General features: G+C 39.9%; 2 protein-coding genes across 2 annotated transcripts in view; both read right to left on the reverse strand.

Annotated features, from left to right (window-relative positions):
• Positions 1-8,748: 8,748 nt before the first annotated feature.
• On the reverse strand, positions 8,749-11,825 carry LOC146991465 (uncharacterized). The gene is made up of 3 exons (XM_085788936.1): positions 11,457-11,825; positions 10,373-10,377; positions 8,749-9,059 (listed from the first exon to the last, which is right to left on the reverse strand). Exons 1-3 carry the CDS (start codon positions 11,761-11,763, stop codon positions 8,757-8,759), a joined length of 615 nt encoding a protein of 204 aa, XP_085645062.1. The 5' UTR covers positions 11,764-11,825; the 3' UTR covers positions 8,749-8,756.
• Positions 11,826-21,740: 9,915 nt separating this feature from the next.
• Positions 21,741-27,805, reverse strand: part of LOC146991466 (zeta-sarcoglycan-like) — a 373,318-nt gene continuing 367,253 nt past the window's right edge. The window contains exon 8 of the mRNA XM_085773280.1: positions 21,741-23,108. Coding sequence (XP_085629406.1) covers positions 22,902-23,108 — 207 coding nt within the window. The 3' untranslated portion in view covers positions 21,741-22,901. The remainder of the gene's footprint in view (positions 23,109-27,805) is intronic.

Raw genomic sequence — 27,805 nt, forward strand, 5'->3', positions numbered from 1 at the left:
CATTTATCAGTTTGAATTTGTATTTTTTTGTTTCCATCCCTCACCTCACACTGACACTCCCTCCTCTTTCACACACTTGCTATATTCTGAATTCATGTTTCTATTACATTTGCATGAGACAAAATGCCAACAAATGTTAGACAAATGTGAACGTTGTAATTTGTAGAACCCTTAATTACAATGACATTTAAAGGTCCAGCAACCTACAAAAAGTTAAATATGCAAATTAACAGAAAAACTGGGAAAAAATGGTTAGTGGAAGGTACCATTCTGTAAATAATTACTATATTAGTTGTATTTGTTTGCATAAGCAAATGCTCCTTAAAATAAATCAAATATAAAAGCAGATTTGTTAAAACATCTTCTGTAGCAGAGTCAAAGTATTTCAAAAACTATTTGCTCAACCAACATCCTGTATTTGCCATACGAGTTTTAAAACCTGAACAAGTCACATTCCCCATCTCCAAAATTAAATTACCAAAACAGAAAATGACTTCTCATAAAAAGACTCCAACACATTAAGAGCGCAGGAGAGCATTTTCTCAAGTGTGGTACATCAAGTAGTAATGGCAACTATTAGTGAGATTCTTCGGCAATGTGAATGCAATTTCTTGTTCAGGAATGTTGTCATAGCTAATAGCATAGCATTGTTTCCCCAGACTGTACCCCCAGACTCAAGGTTGCCAGACAGCGACGCGCTAACTAAACCTCTTGTGGCAAGGTGAAGAGGGCCCGGGTGGGCTTCGAACCCCAGACTCCCGGTAATAGTCATGCACTCTAACCATTCGGCCAAAGGGATATCTCTGTGGCCAGGTAGCCAGGGCGCATGATCAATTGGAGGTATAGTGACAGGACCCGTCAACTGTAACATCTCTCCCGCTCTTTTCACAAGCACGTCCTCGTGCTCCGCGCAGGCTGCCACACATAGGAATCCATGGACCCACCCCTAGTGCTACATGGATCGATCGACGAGACGGGCTTCGAACCCCAGACTCGTGGGTAATAGTCATGAGCGCTTACCATTCAGCCAAAGGGATATCCCTAGGGTCATGATCTGCAAGTTATTGTTACATTTCACCACTCTGACGTGTGTCTGTGTGTGCAGAGCGCTGAGACACACACACACACACACACACACTAACCCCACATCTACAGGAGCCTTAGTGAGTGTTCTTCACGCCGTAGATGAGCCAACATATGAGACGTCTTACCGCAGAATAAACGACACAAGCTGCTCCGTTTCTCCTCCACTTTCTGACGTCGGATCATAAAACATGACGACCAGAGACAGGCGACCTGACCGGGCCGGACTCATCTCATGAACCGCTCCACACGTTCACAATCACTTAATTTACCATCGGCTCCATTTCGCCACATTTCCTCCCTCTTTTCTAACTTTCACTTTGTAATTCTTCCCTTTAGCTTTAGCTTTAGCAGCAGCTCAAACTAGCTATATATACTCACAACAGCAAGCTGTGTATCAAATGGCAGAGCGACAAGCCGCTTATTTCTACCGTGTGATATCAAGGAAATATGACCATAATAACCGATAATAGAAAACAATCTTTTTTTTTTGCGATCTCATTTTATCTCAGCCGTAGCTGCAGCTCAGTGGAAGCTTAACTGGCAACCCGCAGGCTGAAATGCCACTGACGCCATGATTGTGAGAGAGCGCTGGGTGGCGCCACATGCCAACACGTAAATTCAAAACATAAACATGATTTGCGGTCTGCAAAAAAAAAAAATAATGCAAATATTCTGGCTGTACTATTGTTGTTGGTGAGTTCAGTATGTTATATGAACATTATTTCTGAGTCTCTGTGACATATTAGGATGATTTTACAGCCAGTTGCTTTAGATTTCTTACATATTGTACCTTTGAATGTTATTAATGTTAATATTAACGTTTGAATGGGCCAAAAAAAATATTTTAAAAAAATGCAAGGGACTTCTACCACTCAAACCACTCTGTACAGGACAATGGAGGTTGGCTCCATCTAGATAAATGCAAACATTTTTGTCTTTATTGCAGAGGATGTTCTCTGTGTGCCCCTGGTCGATAGTATTGAGCAGAAGCCAGATGACTGCTAATGAACCAAAAATGAAAACACAAATGGATCTTCAATCACCAGAGGAATGTACTGTAATTGATTCACACTCCATAGGATATACCTTAAAGTCATTACCCATCCATACACATGCACTGATAATTGGCATTCAATCACAAAAGGCAGTAACTGCGTTAAAAGTGCCACAGAGCCAATTATAACTGCATATTAAGAGAGGCACAAACAACCCTCATGAAAGATGAGTAGGCTAATTGAATAAGAAGAAATCATTTTCATATCACCTTTATTCTTCTGCTGCTTTGATACCTCAGACAAAGGGTCTCGGTTCCCACAAGAAGCAGGCCCCCTAAGGGCTGTTTGCTCAACAAACAGTCGCTATTTTGTCTTTAATATGACTTCCTGGAGAGAGAAATGATGAAAGGAGGAGAAGGTTTTGGTATTGCAGTTTACCTTGTGATCTTCAGGTTGAGTCATAGTGTAAGCACAGCACCAACTTTCTGCAGTACAAAGTGCCAATTCAATATCAGGGTACATTCAATTCAATTTTCCCCACCCATGTGATACTCCACCACAGGGATGAGATGTTTCATCATGCTAAATCATAACATAACAAAATCAAACACAACTCATGGGGTGGAAGCCATCATCATAACGGCATATATCCGTCTATGTTACAACTGGGAATAAAATCTGTCTGAATGTGAAAAAAAGAAGATTTATTTAATATTAATGAACAGTAATTAAGTATAACAACATGACCTACAGTGCAGTGTACGTTCAAAATCTAAAAGTACTAATTGTGCATTGAATGGGCGTTGTCAAACCGAGGGAACATGGCAATGTGGTACCTCAGTATTCTCTTGATGATAGATGCAGTGTGCCATTGAACAGAACATCAAAGTGCAGGGCTCACAACTATCTAAACTTATATAAAAAAAAAAACCTCACAATTACAATTACAAAAAGTCAAGTGATGATGATCATGTAGAACAGAGAAGAGAGAGAACATGATTTTTTTCCCCTCTCTAATTGGAGTGGATGGTGCCAATTAGCACTAGCACTATTGTCACAGTAAGAAAGAAACGTAGAGTTGCCACACAGTGAAGCTACTTTTTTTTAGCATTAAGGTCCTTTCACACCGGAGACATATTTTTCGTGCGAATAAGTCACGCCTCAATATTTTTTTTCAAACCCCGGTTTTCATTACGGGTCCTTTCACAACGACCGCGAATGTCAGAGTGCCACCGTAAAATGGCTCCCCACTGGAGGTGACCTTACTTGGTGTAACGGCGAATGGACAGGGATGATGAGATGGGGGTCACCTATCAGATTAGTAGCCCATTCGGGGACGAGCCCCCTCTTCAGACCGTCCACTATGACAGGCCAAGGTTCTCCCGGGTTGGTAGGTCATCACGACCCACTGCTCGCTTTTGGGACTACAGTATGTAATGGAGTGACTGTTTTATACATGCTCATGTTTTCTGACTCCATATGTTTTAGGGGGGGTTGCAGGGGTGGAGCAGTGGTTTTAAATGTGGGAGTGTTCCAAAGAACGGAAATTGAATTTCAATTTTAATCACAAAATGCAATTTTTAATCACTATCACGGAGTTATCACGGTGGATTTACCTATGCTACGACATTCCTGAAAAAAACTATGCACTTCATGGCTGGATTGAAAACTCTCTCGAAAAGATATAATTGCCCTGAGCCCACCTTAGATAACCAAAAGAGTAAGCTTCCAATCAGGGTCCAAAACTAACTTTTTCAGGCTGGTAAGTGAATTTTTTTTACCAGCCAGGCAGATATTTTACCAGCCAACCAAGTAAAAATTGCGTTTAAGTGCTGTATATTGCTATCAGTATTATATAACGTGTCATTTGGGTCTTACATGCGATTCTCAATCAATATTTTAGTAGTATGCACTAGCAATTAGGGGTGTGCAAAGCATCCGGAATTTGTATTTGTTGAGGGGGGGAAAGTATTTCTATTTGTATTTGTGTTCGAGTACATCAAAACAATCCCCCCCCCCCCCCCCCCGGAGTTGTGTGTATGTTGTGTTTTCTTTTTTTGTGTGTGTTTGTGCTTCTATTGTGTGGGTTACCAAGGCTGTTTACACTTTGCAGTTGTGTTTTTTGAATAATTGCTTCATGGCCTGTTTGGCTGTTTACATGTGTTGTGTTTTATATGATATATTTATTATGTCTTTAATGTCTTTATACATGTAATGATTTCTTATCTTATATGCTATTTCATGTTATACAATGTATCTCTGTCTGTTTTTATTTTTGAAGCACACTGAGTTTACGTTTGCCGTATTAAATGTGCTATATAAATACAATTGACTTGACTTACCTTATATCCAAGTTTCATTGTGGGCATATTACAATTATGTAATCGCACAGAGTGTTCGTTTCACTCAGTTCATCAGACCAGCCAGTTCATTTTATACCAGCTCAGTGAATCAGACATGAGAAGGTTCAAACTCTGAAACTCTCCCCATTACTACTCCAGACACCTGAAAGCTTATGCCGTGCTCTGAGCAGCCATCTCTGTGTTATCATTATCTTGCTCCAGTGAAGGTGAGTTTAAAGTGCCATATTATCATTGCGAGAGAATTGATTCAGGGGGGCGGGCTTGGCCTCAGCTGGAGTTGGAAAGAACCACATTTGGGCTTTGATAGCTGCTAATAACAGGGTCTTAACTTAAGAAAGATATTTAGGTGTGTGATGTGTTTTCATGATGTCAATTTGCAGTTTGCAGGATCTGCTTACATGGGCCAGGGACACCAATGGTGCGAGATGTATAATTGGCTAATGGGTGTGCAGAATCCAGGGTGGCAAGAGAAGGTAATTGGATGATATGACTTTGAAAGTAGCTGTAATTGGCTAACATCAGAAGTGCAAATCAGAGCGGCCAGATTGTAATTGTTAGCTTTGACTTTAGAGGCAAGGGCAGGGGATAGAAAGTAATTAGTTTAAGGTACTTTGGAACCCTAGGTGTGCTTGTAATCAGCTCAATTTGATTGAGGACAGAGATTGGAAAGGTTTTTAACTGGCAGAGGTCCCATTCCAAGTACAGTGCCACAATACTGACCATTCCTTTGTGTTGGTAGGAACCTTCCCTCTCCTCAGTTTCTTGTCTTGGCCCTAACTGCTTAATGTAAATTTGTTTTAAGCAAAGAAATGGCAGTATTATGAGCATTAAAATCTTACAGTACTCTGATTAGAGAAATATGTATTTTAGACTTGTTAAGAATTAAAAATCATTTGGCCAAAACAGATAGAATGTAAAACAATAATTATTAGAACTTTTATTATTATTTTATAATTAGTAGGCATGAAAATCATAATTCCATTTTTGCATAATGATTTCATCAGTTATTCTTCCATTCACATACGATCTGAGATCTCAAGAGGCCTTTATTTGCTTCAACAATGTTTGCCTGCAGCAGTTTTCACTTATTGATTGACATTTTTCCGGAATAGCATATTTTAGCAGCATCTCCAGAGAGCAAAACAACACAACTGTCTATTTGTATAATTGCCTTTTGCACGTACGCACACACACACACACACACACACACACACACACACACACACACACACACACACACACACACACATAGATAGCTTATACTACTCTCACTCGAGCTCTCCAAAAGGAAACACTCTCCTAATATACAGTAGCTGTCCATGTAAAAGTCCCTATAGCATTAGCATAGCATTTTGTTCCACTACATTTGCTCAAACCTGCAGAGACTGGCTGAGTTAAAACAAGTAGGCTACCCACATCCACATATATATAAAAAACTTTTAAACCAACTTTCACCTCCAAACTGCAAACTGTTTGAGCTGGAAATCTTACATACCTTACTTTAAAAAAAGATAAACTACAAGCTCTTAATGAACATCGTTATCTCCCTTTAGGCTCTGTATCAACTGGGCTTCTCTGTTAATGTTTTTCCAGCATTTCTGCTTAATAACTGTGAGGGGAGGGCCAACTGAAAGCCCAGAACAGAGATGTCAACAGAGTAAAAGGATAAATCAGCTATGTTCTTCCAGGGGAGGTCTTCCAAAACAGATTTCCAATACAAGTTCAAGGGTGGTAGATAGCATCCTCACATCCTGTGATCCTGCACCACAGTGTGGTATGCAAACTGCTCTGCTGCTGACAAGAAGAAGCTGTGGAGGGTGGTCAAATCTGCCCAAAAAATCATGAATTGCGGCCTCCCCTGTGTTGAGGACTTATGTCAGCAGGTGCAGGAGCAGATCTTCCTCCATGGAAGACCCAACCCATCCAGCAAATTGACTATTTGTCCCCCTCCCCTAAGGCAGAAGGCTGCGGAGCATCACAGCTCAAGACCAGCTTCTTTCCGGAGGCCGTACATTACATTACAGACGAGCACTATGGAGGTATTTGGATGTTTTTTGGTGTGTCTTTTTGGACGAAGAAAAGTGAGCTCCGTTCGCAACCATCATATGGCAGTGCAGTGCTGCGCCAAAATTTCAATTTTGAGCGAACTATCCCTTTAAGCAACAAAAGTTACATCTGTGAACAATAAATTTGTCTGTGTAATATTAGACAAATGTCAAGACTTGCTCTGTGGTTAATTAACAGGTAAGGAGCTGTCTTACAGGCACTAACGTTTAAGTTTACCCGATTTACAGTAGCAACTCTGTTGGCAGTGATGCACTGTGTTTAGAAATACAGAAGTTGTGGCGCATGGTACTCATTACAGTATCTGAAGTGGAAACGTGTCATCACGTCTGTTTTCAGGGCTAAGTGCAAAGCAATTTGGTTTATCAGAAAAAGAGGCTTAATAGGCTGCAGACAGTGAAATTACCCTTTTTAAAGGCATTCAAGACCTTTAACAAACAAGCTTAGCAGTGGCTACAGTAATCAGGTCAATGTTTTAGAAAGATTTAATGATAATGAGGTTATGAAAAACCTCTGAAATGGCTCCAGTTTTACAGATAAGAATTAGACACGGTCTCTATTCTAAATCTCCTGAAACTTTCCTTGCAGTCTCAAGACCTTCAAAAACTTCCTACTTAGGAAGATGTGTACCACTCTTTCCCTCTGGGTGGAAAGTGTAAAAAAGTCAATTTGCTTTGAAGCACGGCAAACTGACTGCAGTGAATGAATTTGCGTGTGTGTGCATGTGTCTATATGTGAGAGAGAGAGAGAGAGATGGCTAATCCTTTTCACATCACAGTGGAGTGTCATTGACTGTCATTGACAGAGCAGAGCAGATACCCCAGGCCACTGCACTCTTCCCATGGTGGCCGATGTACACAACAACTGTAACAACAATAACAACGACATCAAGCTGCTTTCGCTCTTTGAGCCTGACAAGAACAGTTACTGGAAGGCATTCCCACTGCCCCTCTGCCAAGGTGACTTTTCTGTGTGTGCGTGTGTGTATGCGTGCATGTGTGTGTGTGTGTGTGTGTGTGTGAGTCGGGAGACTACAAAAGACATGGTATGAGGTACACATAGAAATGAAAAAGATGGAAGGAGAGTGAAAAAGACATTGATGGAAAAATGCAACAAAATTCTTACATTTTCGTATGGACTATTTCAACATGCAATAAGTTCTTCGTGACAAGTTTGTGACATACTGCACTACTTCAGATTTGCAGCATCCGGTCCATAGTCCAGAGAAACATGACAAAGTCCACTGGTACAAACGCTACTATTTGCCAATTATTGGTGTAGTGACAACCACATGAATGGCTTTTTATTCTCTCCCTGCACCGTCAAGTAAATGGTGGGACATTCACTCTGTAGAAATGTAATGAACTGCAATTGACATTCATCAGAATGTAATTACTGTGTCACACCACTGCACATCAACTAGTTCAATTTTACTGTGTTCCACACAATACTTTAAGATACAAGAGCAAATTTAAATCTACATGCTGTTTATCTGTGAATGTTTTTATGATTTGTGTACTACAAATAAATCAAAATCAAAGATTTCATTTTGACGAGAGAAGGGGGAACTGAATCTAAAACATCTGTGTGCATGCACAACTTTAAAAACCTTTTGTATTTCAATATGTGGAGTGAAACTGTGGAACAGACTAGCGGAGGAGCTCAGACAATGTCCAACCTTGAGCAAATTCAAACAAACAGATGGTATTCACAAGGTACAGGGAAGAAGAGGGGTATGACAAACAATAGGGTTCTCACATTTTGTCATATTTGTTATTTATTTTGACACGAGCAGTTGTGGTGTTGTTGTTTGTTGGTGATTATTTGTTTGTTTTGTTGAGAGTATGAAAAAACAACAACAACAACAAAACACAGGATACACTGGAAGTAAGATAACCTAGTAGCCTATAAGGTACTAAGTGGAGAAGGGGTAGGAATTAATAAGCTAATGATTCTTCCTACTCCTTTTCAAACTACAAAGCATTGCAACTAAAGTGCTTCAAGTGTGACATATCATTCACATGTTTGAAATAAAGCCTTCATTCATTCATTCAATTTTGTTCTCTTCTGGTGCTGTCAACAACATGCATACAAGCTGAAAGTGAAATATGCCATGACTGTCTTAGCACTATTTCTACAAATGTTCATCTTGTCTACTTTCATCCCAGTACAGTGACCATAAGGATACCAGTGGTAGCTTAGCTATAAGGGATGGAGAGTCATGATATTGGCTACAGATTGATTTGGTTCAAATGTCAGAGGGATCAATTTGCTGTTGGGGTAGTTGAGCAAAAGAGTACACAAAGTCATCCTGGAGGCCTATGACTTGGTTTTCTGCACATTGTCCGCTTGGTCTGACCCAGGAAGCTGAATTTAAATAAACATCTGAATACTGGTAACATGCAGCTGTTAATTCAGGGCCTTGGTGGTACATGGAATTAGCATAGAGACTCTCTGGATCAGTGTCAGCAGAGGAGTGGATGGTAGAGACAGCTGTGGGTGACCTCTCAACCTGGTGGTCTTCAGTCCTGATTCCCTCATATTCAACAACCTTAAAATGGAAATAGTGAGAAAATACAGTTGTAAAAAACACTGAAACACAGTCAAACAAAAGTCTGTGTTTCAGTTATGTTTGTGCATGACTTACCTCTTACAATAATAATAATAATAATAATTCGTAATTAGCATGAGTCTGTCAATTATGACCTTATGCATGAACAACAGACTAATTAAATCATCGACCAAGGTGAGTGCATCTTCATGAATTATGATATGTATGAGCACATCATGACATCACAAATGACTAAGTGACTACTGTACTGTATAAAAAAAAATTCATTAATGGACGACGATCCGGTCGTTTTGGCTAACTCCCTGTCAGTGGATGGAGTAGAAGCCCCTGCCCTCGTCATGGATCTATTGGTCCTCGTCCCTACATCACCACATTCACGCGCATCCCTTGGCTGCACACACAGAGAGGACCGCCCCTTTATGCCATTCTCTCTCCTCATTGGATAAAGGTTGTAGGATACAAGGAAATTTTTCTCCTTGGCTTACAGCAGAGCAGAGTGACTGACAGACCTGTGTTTCGGACTAAACACTCTATGTAAGTGATTGCTGTCGGAAGATATAATTATTTAAGACTTATATTAACACAAATATTCCGCTTACTTATGCTTTAAGTATTAATTACGTTACTTTGAGTTACTTTACTTGAGTTCTGAGTAAATCATGTTAGTTAATCATGTCAAATAAAAGCCACTACCAATATGGCATCATGTATTCAAAGAGGTTACAAACACTTGTAAGTTTCTCACAGTTAAATCAGAAAGAATGTCCCATCTAAGTCCTATCAATCAGACATGAAAAGGTGAAAACATTTTAATTATTGCACATAATAAGATTACCAAAACCATCCTATGAGCAGCAAGATTTGATGTTTAAAGGGAAACAATAAAACATTTAGAATATTTCACACTTTTGTTTAATAATTCATGCTAACAAGGTTTCATTGCATGCTGTGAATGCAGAACATACACAAGCTGAGATGTATTTGAAAGGACTTCAAGTTGCAGTAGGAGAGTGAACAAAAAGTGCATATCACATGACCCCCATAAATCAAAATGAAGACAATTACCTCTTGTGTGTCCTCTTGTGGCAAATCAGCATCTGACACTTAAAGAAAACAAAAGACAGTATTTGTAACCATCTCTCATGTACTTTACAGGTGTTGCACATATGCAATGTGTGGTGGTGTGTAGGTGTTACAGTACTTAGTTGTTTCTTCTTAATCATCCTCATAAACAGCAGCAAGACCATGGTTATGGTTATAAGGACAATGGAACCCACAATCAGATATGTTACACTTTCTGTAAACAGGAAGAGCAACACAGCTGAAAAAAGCATCATCACTTAGAAACCACAGGCTATGCCTCACCATGTGGCATCCATTTTGTATGTTTCTTCATACAGAATTGATTTAGCTATTCATTACAACATGGACACCATTCAGGTCATCATTCTACTCCATCTCTGCCAGTGATGGGAATAACGGCGTTAATGGCGTGATTTTTTTCAGTAACGAGTAATCAAAAAAGCAACTGTTTCCCCCCATTACAACAACGTTACAGTTACTGACAATAAAATACGCCGTTTTGCCATTACTTGACTCATAAGTCCCATCAGAAAACATCCGTTTAAGTGTAGGACATTATTATTTTTGGTTCATCAACTGGTCAGAAAAAGAAGTTTATCTGGAACTAACCAACTGGGTCAGTGTTCCTCCACACAGGCAGACTCCTGTATCTCCTGTATCACTCTGCCTATCAGCTGTCTCAATCAGCGGTGTGTGGAAGAGGCGGAGTGATACAGCGCGTCGCGGAGCCTGCCTGTGTGGAGGAATACTGAGTGAATTGGTTAGTTCCAGATAAATGGGGGTTAGGGAGGGAAGTGAGCATTTTATAAAAAAACACAAGAGTTACTTTCCTTGTAATAAATTACTTTTATCATGTACAGTAGTAACTCAGTTACTAATTCAGTTACTTTTTGAGGAAAGTGACTAGTAACTATAAATAATTACTTTAAGTAATGTGCCCAACATTGGTCTCTGCCAATTACCACAAATTGCTAAAATATGTGTAAAATGTATATTATTTGTATTATATTGACTATATTGCAGTGGTATGGACTCTATATATCAATTTTAGTTAAATAAATACATACCAGCTCCTGTTGTTGTTGATGTAGTGGATGCTGTTGTATTAAGGGTTGTGTATGACATATTAGTGATAATATATGAGATGCTGAGTGAAGTAATGTAGCTGACAGACACAGTTGACTCCACAGTGATGCTTTCAGTGGTTGTTTTGGGACCTGGAAACAATAATCAGTAATCATTAATCAGATAGTATTACTGTTTAAATAAAGAAAATTAAGAGCACAAACTTACCATCTATGACCTTAAGATTCGCCTCTATAAATCGATCAAAGAACAATTTCTCTAATCCACAAATAACTTTGTGTGAGTCTGACATCTGGAGACCAGTAATAGTCACAAACAAATGTTTTCCTTTGTTATGGATGTGTATTCTGTTTTTACGTTTAGTCTCTCCAGGTCCTGCTTTGATGATGATATCTTTGCATGGACTACGACAAAGATACTTAACATAAGATGTTGTATCAAATGAAACGCCCCAGTCTGAGCAAAGGAAAGTCACATTTTCTCCAACATGACCGACCTCAGTGAAAGTTTTCATCCCCACAACAGTAGGAGCTAAAAGTGAAAATCAAGGAAACAAATGATGAAACAGATGAAAAGACTAATCAAGTAAAACAAATACATAGAAAATTCACATCATCCAACAGCTACAGGACGAATAGCAGATACAGTACATTAGGTGCAGAGGAAGAATCAAGAAATATAGTATAAACTCACCAAGAAGAAGTAAAGAGTAAATGTAGCGCTCTATCATGATGAAAGTAACACGCAAAGAGCAACAAAGGAAATAAATTGGGCCAAACCACAACCACTCACAGTCTCTCTCAGACTTTCAAATGTAACAGCTCATCCTTTCCTGTAGTCACATACCCCACCCCCCCACGGCACGCACCAACCCACAGCCCTCAGATACAAGTGAAAATCAAGGTGGAATGCTTCACTGAAATGATAAAGACAAAGTTGTTTCCTCCAAAGCAGTTTATATAAAGATTTATTTTAAATAAATAAAATAATATCAACTTGGAAGAGTATAGTCCGCACCAAAGCAAGTGAACTATCAGACTTTCCTGGTGTGAATATACGCCCTAAGTCTTGCTCAGCTGGTACAACTTTGGCACATTACAAAAAAAAAAGTCCACTATTCAATAGCATAGACTCAATATGAATCAGGGCCAATCCTTGATGATGTGTTTCATAAATGAACCTCATAAGATTTAACATAAGTCAATCAAACATCCCTGTTTGAACATATGTGTGGACTCTCATGTTGAGAGGCTGCATTAGTATAACAGACAGAGCAATGGTGGAAAATAAGCAATACAATTGTCAGATTGTTGCACTCCTAAAGTTTATACAACAACCTGTACTACTCTACCGTTCTCTTTGTTTTTCTATAGTTTCTTTTGTACTGGCTTTTTGTTCTATGCACACAAGCTTAAATCCCCTGAAAGTATAGTACACAATAAAAGCTATTCAGATTCTTCTGATTCTGAAGTTTACTGTCCAAATCATCCAGCTATTTCATTATTTCTAATCAATATGGTCCTCAAAACAAATTTTCAATTCAAAAATGGTTGGTGTGACAGCAGGCTGAGCGGCCAATGTTTGACAGCCCAGAGAGATTCCATACATTTCTCCACAACATAATTTACTGTACTTGTGTTAAGTCTACACCAATTGTATTCTGCATGACAGGTAAACATTGACTTGACTTAAAATTTACTTTTCCTTTCTCTCAAGACTAACTTGACAACACTGCACACTGTGGTTAACCTACAGTATATATCCTGCTGCTGATGATGACACACTGTCAAGGGTAAAGAAGACTTCCCTGACTCATACTCTTCCTGCTGACTTCGGGCAGAGCACTGTTGACTGCATTTTCTTTTTCTGAAGCGATATCCCACACAATCTTCACACTCTACATCAACACATACATGTACGCTACATACACAGACAATATGATCCAGAGGTTGCAGTTTGAGATCACATCCATCATCAGAAAGTTTTAAACTTTTATTCCTTCTTAACACCCCTGAGCTAATCAGGACCAACATATTTCGCTCTGAAGACACTACAAAAAGATTTTATTTTTTATAACCCAAATTTAAGCTTTAAACAATTTTCTCTGTAAAATTACACAAAGTACAAAATCAGTGCACCAGTTGGATAAACAGCATTATTTTGGGAAGTCATCAGTTCATGCATTCATAAACAGATGATCCTTTTTTCCTATCAGTAGCGTTATTGTAGCATTTCTGCATGCTTGCTAACATCAAACAGCAAACTTAATCAAAGATGAAAATAAGCAGAGCTGTAGCTAGAACAGAGCGTTGCTATGATTACTCACTGAGAACACAGTGTGCAGGCTTTTGAAATCTGTTTTCATGCCTTTTGTGGCGTGCTTGGGAAGCCATGCAATTGCATTTTTCTTCTTTTGCATCTCCTTGACCACCTTGGAACATTTGGGACATTCTGGCCTACAACCAGCCCTCACCACACTAACAGATAATTCAGTCCTCCCACATCAACACGGTTCACAATTATACCTCTAGTGATGAAATGACCATAAATCTGTCAGCCATTCATAGAAATAGAGCACCTTATCTCACCTCCACCTCTCCACCATCATTCTGCCTTTTTCCATTTCATCTCCTCTCTCCTCCTTTCTATTCTCATATGTAGTGATTATCCAAACCATTCTCGTCTCCTCTGTAATGTGTCTCAAAGTGCATGGAGGAAACGAGACAATATTATCTACATCTTCCTTTGGCTCTGACAGTGCTTGTCATTCAAATACACACTTACATCACATGCTGAAAATACTGGTCTCTGCTTTTGTGTGTCCATAGTCGTGCCATAGACAGGAGAGGTTTGACAGGGCAACTCACATGAGGAGTCAACTTCCTATCACACTGACAACCAGGTAATGGGACAGTTTAATGTTATTGATTGATGTTGTGCACAAGGGAGCAGTGACATCATCAAATCATCATCTATAACCGTTGTGTATGCACAAAGCAGGGCCTCAAATAGGCATAATGTGTAACGTGTGTGTTAAGAAACACAAGCAATCATAAATTTGACAACACTTGTGTGCATGCACACCCATCACAATCATATACAGAAACATGTGATGAAAAAAAAAAAAATTCTGCTGTGACGAAGGCGGGGCCTACTCTTTGCAGCCCTCGAGCAGCCACAAAACCAGTTGGGAAACTGGGTTATCACAGGTCACACCCCAGTCTAGCCACATATAGGTGTATAGTTTAACTGAAAAGGAAGTCTGTTAATCTAGCAACAAGTGTGCTAAACTGTCAACACTGCTGACTGGAAATGGGAACACAAATATGTTTGTGGCAAGTCATTTTGAAAGAGAAAGATAATGGGGGAAACTCCAACTCTGTCACATGGCATTCAACTGACTAATGTGGGCAATATGATCACTTAACTATAGTCATGTAGAATTACAGGGCTGACCCTACTGCTTATCCCGGAAGAAAGCCATTCATTCTGACAATTCTTCATCATATATTAATCACTATATCTTCCTCCTTGCCCTGACTGTGATGCTCTTCATTCTTCTAGCTCTCCGTCCAGTCCATCCTCTTCAGGTTCACTTTCGTGCTCAGAATTGATTTCAGCATTATCTTTCTCTTCTGACATGTCCTTCTCGTCCACTTCACTAGCTCTCTCAATCTCTTATATTATTCACTGTTAATTTATCTGATCACCCTGCTCAAAAACATTGGCAGCAGTTCTCACATTGCTTTCAATCTTTCATTACACTTTTGTTTGGCATATCGACTCAACGTTAGATTTTAGGTAACGTAAAAATATGCATAATCTTCACAATGAAATTGTTTCACTGTAAAAAATAATTATAGGAATGTCCCATAAATGATAGAAATATCACCTTCCTCCATGATATGTTTGAGATTAAGGAAGAACAGAAGGAAATAACATTCACCAAGATTGACATAAGAAAGAATAGGAAGGAAGAGGTGAGTTACAGTAATAGGCCTAGCCTGTTAACCCCTCACCACAAACCATCCTGCTACCCATGAGGCTTTTACAAAAACGCTTTGCTACAGGAGATGTAAGAGCCCAAGTTATTATACCTTAATTAATCATTATAACTTCATTGTCCACCTAGCTAACTAAGAAATTAGGCTGCAACTCACAAAAGAAGTTAAGTCTCATTTATTTGAGCTGATGTGATAGATGAGCTCTCAATGAACTTTTCAGCAAAACCCTTTAAAGGGGAATTTACTCACCCAGATAACTTTGGTGTCATTACAAGTCGTTCCGATGAAATTAGATCCAGCCGAGAGCCACGTATATCCATATAATGCAAGTCTACGGGGCAGCGGAATGCAGCCTCTAAATAACTCATTATCTGCTGTGAAACTCGTTCATTTCACCAATATTTTTTTTTATGATACTCTAGTGCTATTGCCTTCTAAGTCCGGGCTGACCTGTTATCAACATCCGGGGTCTGTAGGTTGACCTACTAACCTCTGACCTGGATGATGTCATCTCTGAGCTGTGCGTCCCGCAGCTTGTTTACCTAAGTTGCTACTGCTAACACTATGGTTCGTTTCTGCGTGTTTCCGAATTGTCAGAACAAAATGACCAGCTGGACGAAGTTCAGCTTCCACAGGCTTCCTCTCCACAACCTGGACTCACTAAAGCTCTGGCTAGTTGCGCTAAAAATGGACCCGGATGCCGGAGTGGAATCAGAATGACCCGTGCGGCGCTAAGAGATGACAATTAATCTCTCGTCGTCCATGGTGCCGAATCTCTGAGACCCTGATGTAATGTTGATATGAAGTTGTGATAATCTATATGAACTCTGTTTTGGGTTTTATTTTGAAAGGGGGCGAAATGTTTTACTTTGAAACTGTGTTGGACCTCCTGTCTGGTGCGATCTGCTCTGTTGAGCTTGACACGATTTAGCAACGACTCCGTCAAAAATAGAACTGCTACAGATTGATCGCGCTGCAGCGTGGAGAGCCGCTGCTGAGACATGCCACGGCGCGCCCCGTGGAAATACTAACATTGATTAGTGTGGCAGCGTTCAGCTCCGGTGGCGGTCCCGGTGGAAATCTGGGGTTAGATGGATAACTGGTGCAACTGAACAGCTTTGTGTTCTGTTTGACCCATGTGAATTTGCTATCCAAATTGCATTTCTACAAATACATTTTTTTTCTCACTCAGGATGGGTTATCATTGTCTTACCACACAATGCAGCTCCTTTTACTTCCGCTTCCTTATTATTGTGTGTGTTTATCTTGTATGATTGTATTAATTAGTCTTTATGGGTGTATCAGTGCATCAGCATAGTGAAAAAATGTCTGCACGTAGAAATTGATGAAGTAAAATGTGGAAAATAAAATAATAGTTGGAACTGTATGAAATGAATGTGTAAAATAAAATGTAGAATAAAGTGTTGTTGAACAGAGTAAAAGTAGTGTGGAGCAGAGAAGGGGAATGTCATCCCATTACTGTCAACAGGCCTGGCGGTTGATGAACACATCTCAAGTGACAATGAGCAGGTGGCCTCTGGATGCTTTGTTTTGTTTTACATCGTGATGTCAAAACATGTGCTTTGATGTTTGTGCTTACAGGGACACTACTACAGAAGAAAGATAAGAAATGGAGGAAAAATTGAGAGACCGGAAAAAGGAGAAAACATGTTAACCAATATAAACAAAATTATATATACATTTTTTGATTGAGCTTTCCTCTAATGAAAGGAAATGTAATAACTTAATACAGTAGTAAATGTATTCATTGATATGTTAGTTGAAACGGGTGTTCCACAAGGGGTCCACTGCTCTTTTCTATTTCCACTCTGTCGCTGTCGTTCAACTTGTCATGCAATCTTTATGCTGATGACACCGTCATCTATCATTCAAATCGTGATATATCACAAATCCAGTACAATTTACAGCATGATTTTAATATGTTCAACACTGGTTAACAACAATAGACTTGTTCTTAATCTGAAAAGACCTGTTTAATGGTGTTTGGCACAAAACATAGCTTATCACACTCATGAACTATCCATAATTTTTAGCTTTTGAAAGATTTATGAATTTAAATACCTCGGAATTTGGCTGGACCCGAGCTCACTTTAAACCACATATTGATTATGTTTGCAAAAGAATTATGGTCACTTGGGTTCTCTTTATCGTAGCATTAACTGTTTTTCATTTCAAGTCAGGAAAGGTAGTTACACAACTGATACTTCCTATACTTGATTATGCAGATATTGTGTATCAAAACACCACTGACTCCATCCTCAAACTCTCAATATTTTAACTAACTCTTTATGCAGATTTGTCTTGAGATGCCCATTTAAAACCCACCACTGCCTTATGTACCTAAACCCAGCAGTTTCATTGGTTTTTGTTTCTTCATAAATGTATCTACTCAGAAGTCCCACCGTACTCAAAACAGTTGTTGGTCCCTTATACATCTCCCTATCCCCTTAGACACACAGCAAATTTATTTTTCACGGTGCCTATGATTCATAAAGAAATTGGCCGCCGATCTTTCAAATACAAAGCTCCATCTGATTGGAACAATCTTCCCCCTGTGTTAAAGTCCATCACCTCCTTCTATATCTTTCGAACAGATCTATTTTCCCAATTAAGAACAGGTTGCTCATGTTTTTGATGCAGTGGTTTACTGTTGCCTCCAATGTGTGTTGCTCTTGTTATTGGGGCAGACCCATTTGTGTATTTGTGTACTTGCTCATGTGTATACTTGCTCACATCTACATTTACACAGTATGTAGGTTTATGTGCATTTTCAGTGTAAGTCTATGATAAGTTGGGTGGGGTTTGGGGGTTGGTGAAGTGGGTGAGCAGTGTGCTGTGCTTTGTGTCTCTGTGTGTTTTGTATCATTGTAATAGTATGTCTTGTTTGTGTATTGTTTGCATTGTTTCTGTATAGGGACCCCCTCGAAAACGAGATGCTGCATCTCAAGGGGCTATCCTAAATAAACTTAAACATAAACCATTTTCCAGGAATGTGTCTGCTGAGTTGCAGTATTTTAACTTGTAATGTCATAACATCTCAAAGCAATTGGAGGGGATTATTTTACATTTGTTTTAGGTACAAATTTAATATAAACTTCCTGTTAGAAAATAAAAGTGATGATTTAGAATTTTACAACAATGAAGACACAGAGATTCTCTTTAAAAACAATATTATTTTATTTCATATTTTATTGGTATTGTTATATACATGGCATAATTTGTGCTTTTTTAATTATCAAGAATAAAACCATAAGGGAACACATCAGAAAATCAAACTTTAACCCAGGTCTGAAGTTTTCTGTTTTCAGCTGGATATAGTGAGAGTTCTACAAAACCAGGAGAGAAGGGGAGGAAAAAGACAGAAAACTAAATAGATAGATAGGTAGATTGATAAATAGATACTTTGTCCAGAGACACTTGCAGATGGTCCACTGAGGGTAGTGTGAACGTTCATACTGTGATGTGCTTTTACCAACAGCAGCAAAGGCACCTGTGTATCGCTTTGTTTTAAAAAAGAAAGAACGTCTCAGGGCCTTATTCCATACACATACTGTAGAACCAAATCTATCCACAATTTCTTTCAGGGGAATTCCTGTCAAACAAATTTGTTGATTTCCCGTGATTTCCAGCCATTGCAGAGGATGGGTTAGCCAGATGAGGCCATTCACATCAATGTCCATGTTTGAGACTTCACTGAGATTGTATAATATATTGTATGTTTCAATGTGTTGGAGAAACTTGGGAGTCCTGGTGATCTTGGGAGATGTGTGTATGTATTTGTGTTTCAAGGAGGGGCTTCTTTGAACTTCTAGATGGAGACATAGCAGTTTCTGGGGCATATCGTGGAAAGAGCACCACCTGGGGTTCTATAGTCCTCTTGAGTAACTTGAGTTAGAAAATTCATAACATACCCAGATGGAAAATTGAGATAAATGGTCTTTCTCATACTGAGTGGTGCTCTGTTATTGATGGATTGGCCATAACAAATACCCACTGGCCACAATAAATTCGTTCCACCCTATGCTCAGGTTTGGGCTTAGGGATACTGGACAGACCAATTCAATCTAAATGAGAACGAGCCCGAAATATCTTCCAGAGGCCCCTGTCAGCAGGTATGACAATTCATGAACTTTGTATGAATCCCAGGTGAGGCTGGCGATTCCCAGTGGGCATCCTGGTCAGAGAGGTGCCTGTCATGGTTGCAACCTCAGAAACCACAGGTGGACAACAGTGATGGAGGCCATCACACTGAAGGAGGGCTAATGGGCATGGTTGGTCTGGAAGTCTCCTCAAGCAGCAGATGTGTACCAGAAGGCTGCTGCAGACACAAAAATAAATGCTTGTGGGAGGGGTTAAGGGAGGCTACGGAGATGGAATTTTGGCTGGCCTCAAGGACATTATGGCAAAACAAATCAGACAATGAGGTTGGATACAAGGATTATACTGAGATTCAGCAAGGAAAAATAGTTGCTGACTCTAACTGGGCAGTCAGGTGATGGAAAACCTTGAGGAACAAGACCTACATATCCTCAAAGTGGGAGATGGGGACTGTAGATGCTGCAGTTGCAAACACAAAAACTTGGGTATAAGAAGAGTTCAGGGAGCATATGGAGAGAAACTTTTTGATCTTGTCTGGAATGTTCTGGGAAAAAACCAGACAGTTAAGGAAGGGAAAGGAGGGCTTGACCAAGGATGCAAAAAGGAGGAAGAACTGCTGATTCTAAATGGGGGTGTAGTCAGAAAGAACACCTTGAAAAACATGACCAAAAGAACACAGAATTTGATGACTCAATGAGAGCCTCACTCATGTCTCTACCACAGTTCTGTGAGGTAGTCGATAAGTTCCTCAGTGGCAAGATGCCAGGTGTGGATGACATTCACCCTGTGATGCTGAAAACACTGGACTTTGCTGGGCTGTCTTAGCTGTCAAGCCTTTTCAGTGTTGCATGCAGGTTGCAGGTGCCTGTAATATAGCAGAATGGGATTGTGGCTCACCTATTTAGACAGAGAAATTGGAGGGAGTGCAGTAATTATGGGATATTACACTGCTCATCCTTTTGATCTCATGCTGGGGTACTGGAAAGGAGGCACTGACTGATTGTTGTACCTCAAATAAAGGAATAGGAATGTACAACCAACTCCTTTACAAGGTTATGGAAGGGTCATGAAATCTTACTGTGCGTTCACACCAAAAGCTTCCAAAGCGTCAAAAACGCTCAAGGGTGGGCGTCAGACAAGACAGCTCCCAAAACGGCAAATATTTTCAGCCGCTTTGGCCGCTCGTCACGTGACTGACGTCAAAGTTCGATTGCGCTGGTCATTGGGGAGGCGAAATACAAAAAAAAGGCAGCCGACGGACATCTCTATTCTGACAGGTTGCCGCCAAACCGCGTCCTAAATTATTACCCTAAAGTTAACCATGGCTCAACTTCTCGTCTGGTGACGCTTTGGGCGCTTTGGGCGCTTTGGAAGCGCGGCGACGCCTGTTGATGCTTTGGATGCTCAGTGTCGCTGGGCTCTCATTGAAAATGAATTGACTTTCGGCGTTTTGACGCTTTGGAAGCTTTTGGTGTGAACGCACAGTTATGACCATGTCCCTTAGGGGGTCTTTAGGGTTTCTTCTTGTCAGCATCACATCAAGCACATTTCCTGTTGGTAACAGCCTCCACCAAGGTTGTCTCTTGTCATCCATCCTAATTGTGATTTTCGTAGACATGATTTTTTTTTGCAGATGATGTGGTTCTATTGTATTCATCAGAACATGACCTACAACATGCAATATGCTGGAGAGACTCAATATTTCATTTTAACTGGGAACACGTTTGAATTCTCCTGAAAAACTCCTGAAATGTACTGGATGTATGGACTGATGGATATATTAATGGTTATATTAAACCAAAATTCTATTGTGGACACTTCTTGCTTAGTGATCATGAATTGTTCCTGATATTTGATTTTGTGATGGCCACAGGAAAGTTTTAAGTGAGGACATAACAAAATAAGATGTGAAAATAACATCAAGATGTGTTATTTGTTGAGTGGCGAGTAAGAGAGGAAGCATAAGACAAAATATACCTGCTGGAAAGAATAAAAAGACGCTAAGGATGCTGAGCAGAGATTTACGAGAGGTAAAAATTGCAGTCATACAATAAAGAAAAGCTGGAGAGGAAACAAAAAGGAGCATGAAAGCAAAAAGCAGAAACATTTCTCAATGACAGAAAAAAAACATTACTGGCCATTGGTCGACTGCTGCCTCTGCCTGACTGGACTGGCCCCATTTGAAAAAATGGTCTGTCTACCCTAGAATCTGCCTGGGCCTCAAGACTTTGACTCACTTTCCTCCTCTTTTTATTATTCCATTTTCTTTTGTACTCTAGAAAGCAAAAGGCGCAGGAATAGATGGTGTGCAGGGAAAACCCTGCACCTGGTACAGCTGTGATGGTTCGTAAAAGTTGCAAAGTATTTGTTTTTTAACCTGACTGGTGGAAGAAAGTGAATAGGCAGTGCCGTTTCTTTTTTGTCCAGTCTAGTACAAGTAAGTGCATAGACAGAAAAAAAATATATAGACCATGGAAAAGGGAAAAAGAAAGGACCAGCAATATATGGAAAGATAAATGATTACAAACTGGACAAAAATGAATAGAATAACAAGATAACAAGTAAAATATCCAATTTAAAAGAGAACTAAAAGAAAATAAGATGTGGAAATCAGACTGACTGCAAGGCTGTAGCACAATTATTTGCATTAGTTATCCTATGAAAAGTGGAACTGGAGAACATAGTCACTACCAGGTGCAGATTAATGTGGAAAGGTCAAACGTCAACATTTGGGTTGAAAGACTAGAGGGGGAGGAGGGGGAAGGCCTTTCTGGTATAGATTGGTCCGTTAGCTAGCCTTAGCTTCCCACTAGACTAAACCATTGTCTGATTTATTGTTAGCTACCTGCGCAGCTAAACCAAAGTCCTCTCCGATGTCTGTTAGCCAACAGATAGTTAACCCAGGGTCCTTGTTCATGTCCCCGCTAGTGACTTTGCAGTCCTTCACCGTATCTTATTATCCAAACGAAAACAAAAGCATTTCTTCCAGAACATTCTGTATGTAAGAGTTGTTCTCAGAAACCGTCATGGCAGCAACTCAGCAATGGCAAAGATAGCCAATGAGAGCCCCAGAGGGAGACCGCCCATCCGTGGTCATGAGTGGTCTTAGCATCAAAACCACAAGGTAACCCTTGCTGGCTCTTGCTTCCTGCCAGCCAGGTCATCCATCATCTTGACTAGCATTAGCTACTGACCAATCCATATTAATTTGGTTGGTGAGCTGGCTTCGCACCAAGCTCTAGTCCACATTGATTCAGTCCTTTAGCTGGCATTAGCTTCAAACCAAGACACAGTCCATGTTGATTTGGTCTGTAAGCAAGCTTTAGCTTCCTGCCAAGCCATATTCCATGTTATTTGGTGGTGTAACGGACATGAACTTCTTGCCATGCTACAATCCATGTTGATTCGGTCTATTAGCTGGTATTAGCTTCCCACCAAGCCATAATCTTCGATGATTCAGTCTGTTGGCTAGCATTAGCTTCAAACTCCAATAGTCCATATGTCCCAAGTGTGTGTCATCCTCCTACTTTCAGCTCCAGAGACAAAAGTTACTGGTGGTTTGGCAGGTAGAGCCTTTCTCAGCTGGGGACAGGTAAAGCTTGCCATTAGCGCAGGCACACAGCTCGTACACAGTCTGTTTAGTGTAGGTGGTACCTGCGGGTGCCCCCTCCAAAGGGTCCACAGCACTGCCGAGGGGAATGTTGCCCAGCCTGATGGTGTTGGCATCTAGAAAGATCTGAAAACATGAAAGCGAGATAATTTAGAAATCAGAGGAGCATCAATGAAGAACAATGATAAAGTACAAAAGAAACACAATAAAATGCATAAAACATAAATGTAGATGCACAGAGCTTGATGTTACAGCAGTTGGGCATTGTGCTTACCCCGACTGTCTTCCCCAGGATAATGAACATGAAAACAGGAGGGTAGAACGTTATATTTGCAATAAAAAAGAAAAGAAACTGTGGTTGTTAATGCAAACACTGAGATAGCATGTTGCTGTTGGGGATGCAACTTTGCTCTGTGGTTGTCTGTGGTTGTCATCAAGAAAGACGTATGAAGATGGAGGAGGGATTTAAAATGGGTCCCTCTTGATGAGGTGGCAGAGTGGGGCTTATTGAGACAGAGGGCAAAATATGTGAAAAGAAAAGAAAATGAATCTTGGGAGGGAGAGTCAGGGAAAGGGAGATACAAAAGAAAACAACATTAAAAATGTGCACGGTAAACAAAGCAAACTTTTCTTTGTTTGGATACCACAGCAAATTCATTATCACTGTTTTCTCTCCAACAAAACATCACTGCATACAGTAAAGTTGTTTAACGTATTTTTGATAATTTCTTTGATACAAGTGGCTATTTAGGAAAAAGACAGATGAAGACATTGTCTCCATGATAAAATCAAGCAGCTTATTATTGTCAAGATAAAACAAGTGTTGGAATAAATTAGTTTATCTGCGAAGACAGGAAAGTTATCTCCTTGGTCATTTTTTCAAAGTTAAACTTTAATGCATGATTGCAGTTTTCACAGACTTGGTATCTGAATAACTTGGAAACATGCAGGTTTTCTTAAAAGATTTCCAATGCAACTAAATCTTCCTGGGACTTGGAGGGTTTTCAGTCAGTTTTGGCTGAAGGGTGGGTCAACGGATTTGTTTTTTGATGGAGGAGCATTGATCTGATGGATCATAGGCCCAATCAAGTTTGTCTTTAATTACTGAGAGAAAACACCTGCAGTGCACAGAGAAATGACAAAGGGTCACTTTTTAAAAAGGAGGAGAAATAGTTTCACTCATCCTAACTTTTTAAGAATATATTGAATAGAAGGATAGACATGAGGACAAATGGCTATTGTGTATCTATGTATCTATTGTGTTTATAAAACATGCCTTGTTTAATAATAAACATGGTAAATCTGGGGCTGGGTAATGGTTGATGTCTGAGACTAAGCAAAATTTATAATATGAAAGTTGATATAATGCATTATGATAGCATTCATAGTCAATCAAAATTTGATTTATCATCTTAGTGATTGTTATTGATTTGATTATTTTCTTCATCATACATTATAGTATGAACTGCTGGTCGCACACAAAACATTTCAGGGTGTCACCTATGTGTCAAATCATAATGATTTTACAAAAAACCTGGCCAGAATGACAGAAGGGAAGGTGGTTAACGTTTTGCAAGCTTCTTATGCACAGAAACTCAGTGAGTGGGAGAAACAGATGGAAAATGGATAGAATAGGAAATTAAAGAGAAGGTGAACGATACAGAGAAGTGGTGTTCTTGTTGTTCTTGCACTACTCTACTTCTCAGTTGATCTACCACCCACCACACACACTTCCCTCCATCCTTCCTGGGCCTGACTTTTCTCTGCATTCCTTCAGTCCAATCCTCTGTTCAGACTAATACAAGCCAAGTTTCCAATGAGAATCATTACACAATCTTGGTTTATATTGACTGCTTTGCCTGCTTCTTTATTTACTCTTCAATATTCAAGGAAACTCTGCTCTGTTGCTTTTTTTCCCTCTCTCTCGCCCTCCCACATAAACTCACACAACCCAAGGCTGGATGCTAATCCCAGCAGACATCTGTATCCCCACTATCTGTGTTCTTCGTTTTAGAAATGAGGAGAGGGGAAGTGAAGATGTCTGTGGAAAGTAATGAAAATGTGTGTGGAAAATGGCTAAGACGGAGACAGATGAAAGGATGAGAGAGGGATGACAGAGAAATGTTGAATCAGAAGTGGCTGGAAGAAAATGGGAGGAAATAAAGAGGGGGAGAGAAGATGAACTGAAAAAAGGAGTAGAGAGCAATGAGGGATTCAGATACCCCAACAGTGAAGAACCAATTAGTATAACTAATGATTTCACATAGGCTGACGGGGCACATCTTGATCTGTACAAACAACATACACACACGCATGCCTGCGCATATACACATACACTCATAGACACACTCTGCATGATGAAGCAGAGCAGAGGTGCTGCTCATGTACCCTTTAAATATCTTTGTAACTAAAAGGAGAACATCATAGTCATTAACCTGGAGACAGATAGGCCCAGAGGCCTCGACTCAGTGAACTACTCTTAACTTTGACTATTTATTTAGGTCTTCTGTGTTAGTTCTTTTCAAGGATACTATACTAATGGTGTGACCTCAAGGTGCAAAATTATTTGGCTGATTTATAACAGTTAAGTTATATAATTCTGACAATCAGAAAAATGTCTATTCTACAATTTTTTTAACCGCAACAGAAGACATTGTAAGTTACATACAAATGAAGTTGGCATTGGCGGTGAGACCAGACACCATCTCCTTGTTTTGAAATTTGGTGTATGTTTGCGAGATGTCTTAAAACATGATACGCATTTTGGAAATCACTCAATATTCAGACCTTTATTTATTCTCGAAAAGGAGGAGGTTTTGCCCTCATTTACAATGTCGTCGAGATCACAACAGTGTTAAAGTCAAAGCACTATGCAGAATTAGAACAAGTCACAAATAAACCATCTGCATAGTTAGGATGGGACATAATTTCAAAAGGTCGATTCAAAAATTAAAAACAATTGCAGACTGTGGTAAGGAGGTTTGAGATTATGCTTTTGTAATGTCCATAAGATGGAGGCGCGTTGATATTAAGTGTGAGTTGAAGATCATTCCAGGAGGCAGGTGCATCAAAAGGCAGACTTAGCAAGTTCAGTCTGTACCCGGGGGACTTTAAAACAATTATATTGTGTCAGGTGTCGGCAGCTCATCTTGTATACTCTTGTCCTACCTTTTGTTTTTTGCTAAGAACACCTGGCCCTTGCCTGCTCGTCCCTCTCTGGCGACTTCATGTTGATCTATGCTGCTTCCTCTGACTCTTTAACGTCACTATTTCTTACCACGCCACCTGTCTGTCCGTTTAGTTTTTCTTATTAGAAATCGATCCATGTTGTGCCCTGTCGCTCTGGTTAGCGGAGCTATCATAACCTGAAAGCGCTGCGGTCAGGTTGTAAACAAAGCCGCAAGCTGCGTTGCTAGGTTTGACAGTTGCCCCCTTTTGGAAACAACATAATTGAAGTGAATGAGAAGTTTAATGTGGATGTTTGCGTGTTTGTAGTGCAGTGTTGGGCTATTTGTGTAGCCTATTTATGTAGCACATAAAAAAAGTTTTATAATCTCATTTTCATAGTCTTTGAGTGGTGGTTTAGTTGGGCTACTGAAAACACTGGTGACCTCAAAATCTAACTTTGTGAGCTGTTTTCTTAAAATAGTCTTGATATGTTTCTCACTTCTGAATTAATGGCAAAAATAAGATTCACCCTAGCTCAGGCTTTTAAGCATATAGACTACAGAGTCCTATCTAATCCATTAGTTCCAATATTGGGACCAGTACAGGATGTGAATCTGTCTAGACCAGAGCATGTATGGTAAAACATCTGCCATCGTCTTTGCTAGATATTGTGTTTGGTTCTGGTTCAGCATTGTGTGGATCTGCAGAAATGAGGGTTTGCTAGGGTGTGTGTGGGTCTGACTTGCTGGCAGTTTAGATCTAGAATAATTTGTTGGTGACTGCAAAAGTTGTTTGTACATTATGTGGCACATGAACTGTAAAATTTGGTTTATCATCATCTATAGACTGTAGACATTTCATTGAACAAGCAAGATACTGTAAGACTTCTGTTAACTCAAGCGCGCCCCTGCACTGTACTGCGCTGTGTAAGTTCCCTTTACAGCCTGGAGAAAATGTTGACCGCCCCCATTCACACTCTGCCTACAGCTGAAGTGGTGAGTGCAAAGAGCTAAGAATGGTCAGTTTGGCTAAAATATATATGACCGAAGAGCCAAAATCCTGTAATTCTTTTTTTAATTTGTCATGTGTTGGGCATTAATTGTATCCTGTGGTTTACATTTCAACAATTTCCAAATACACAGAAGCTGTTCACTGTTGCGTAGTCCAGATATAAGCCAGCTACCTTATTGTGGATAAAAAAGTATTATCTTCACAATAGTTGTGTTTGAACACAAGATTCAGTAAGGTTTTGTTGTAGTACTTTATTCATTCCGCTCAACTCCCCACCAAACAGAGGCAGCAGAGAGAACCTCTGTGTACAGCCATCTCATTAGCTCAGCATGGCCATTGGTTTTAATGAGACATAGTAACAATGACAATAACACACTTTAAGAGCTAGTGAAAAACGTATATGTGCACATCTCTCCCTGTGTGCCGAGCAAAGGAAAATATCACACTACATCTCTAAATGTCAAGGTATACCTTTAACAGGTCCCTGGTGCGCACCTGTCATCTTCCCTTTGGCTCCCCAATAAAAGCTGCCGGGGCTCAGTTATAGCCTTACAGAGGAAAGGACTCAGTCACGGTTGGCAACATAACCCAAATCTAATTCCAACAGCCTGCTTGCCATAGCAATGAAAACCGAAAATGAACTT

This window comes from Trachurus japonicus, chromosome 1, assembly GCF_045865225.1.
Source record: "Trachurus japonicus isolate A0001 chromosome 1, Traja_1.0".
Taxonomy (NCBI): Eukaryota; Metazoa; Chordata; class Actinopteri; order Carangiformes; family Carangidae; genus Trachurus; species Trachurus japonicus.

Excerpts from the sequence above, each read along its gene's own strand:
- LOC146991465 (XM_085788936.1), bottom strand. The coding sequence starts at position 11,763 with ATGAAAACTTTCACTGAGGTCGGTCATGTTGGAGAAAATGTGACTTTC.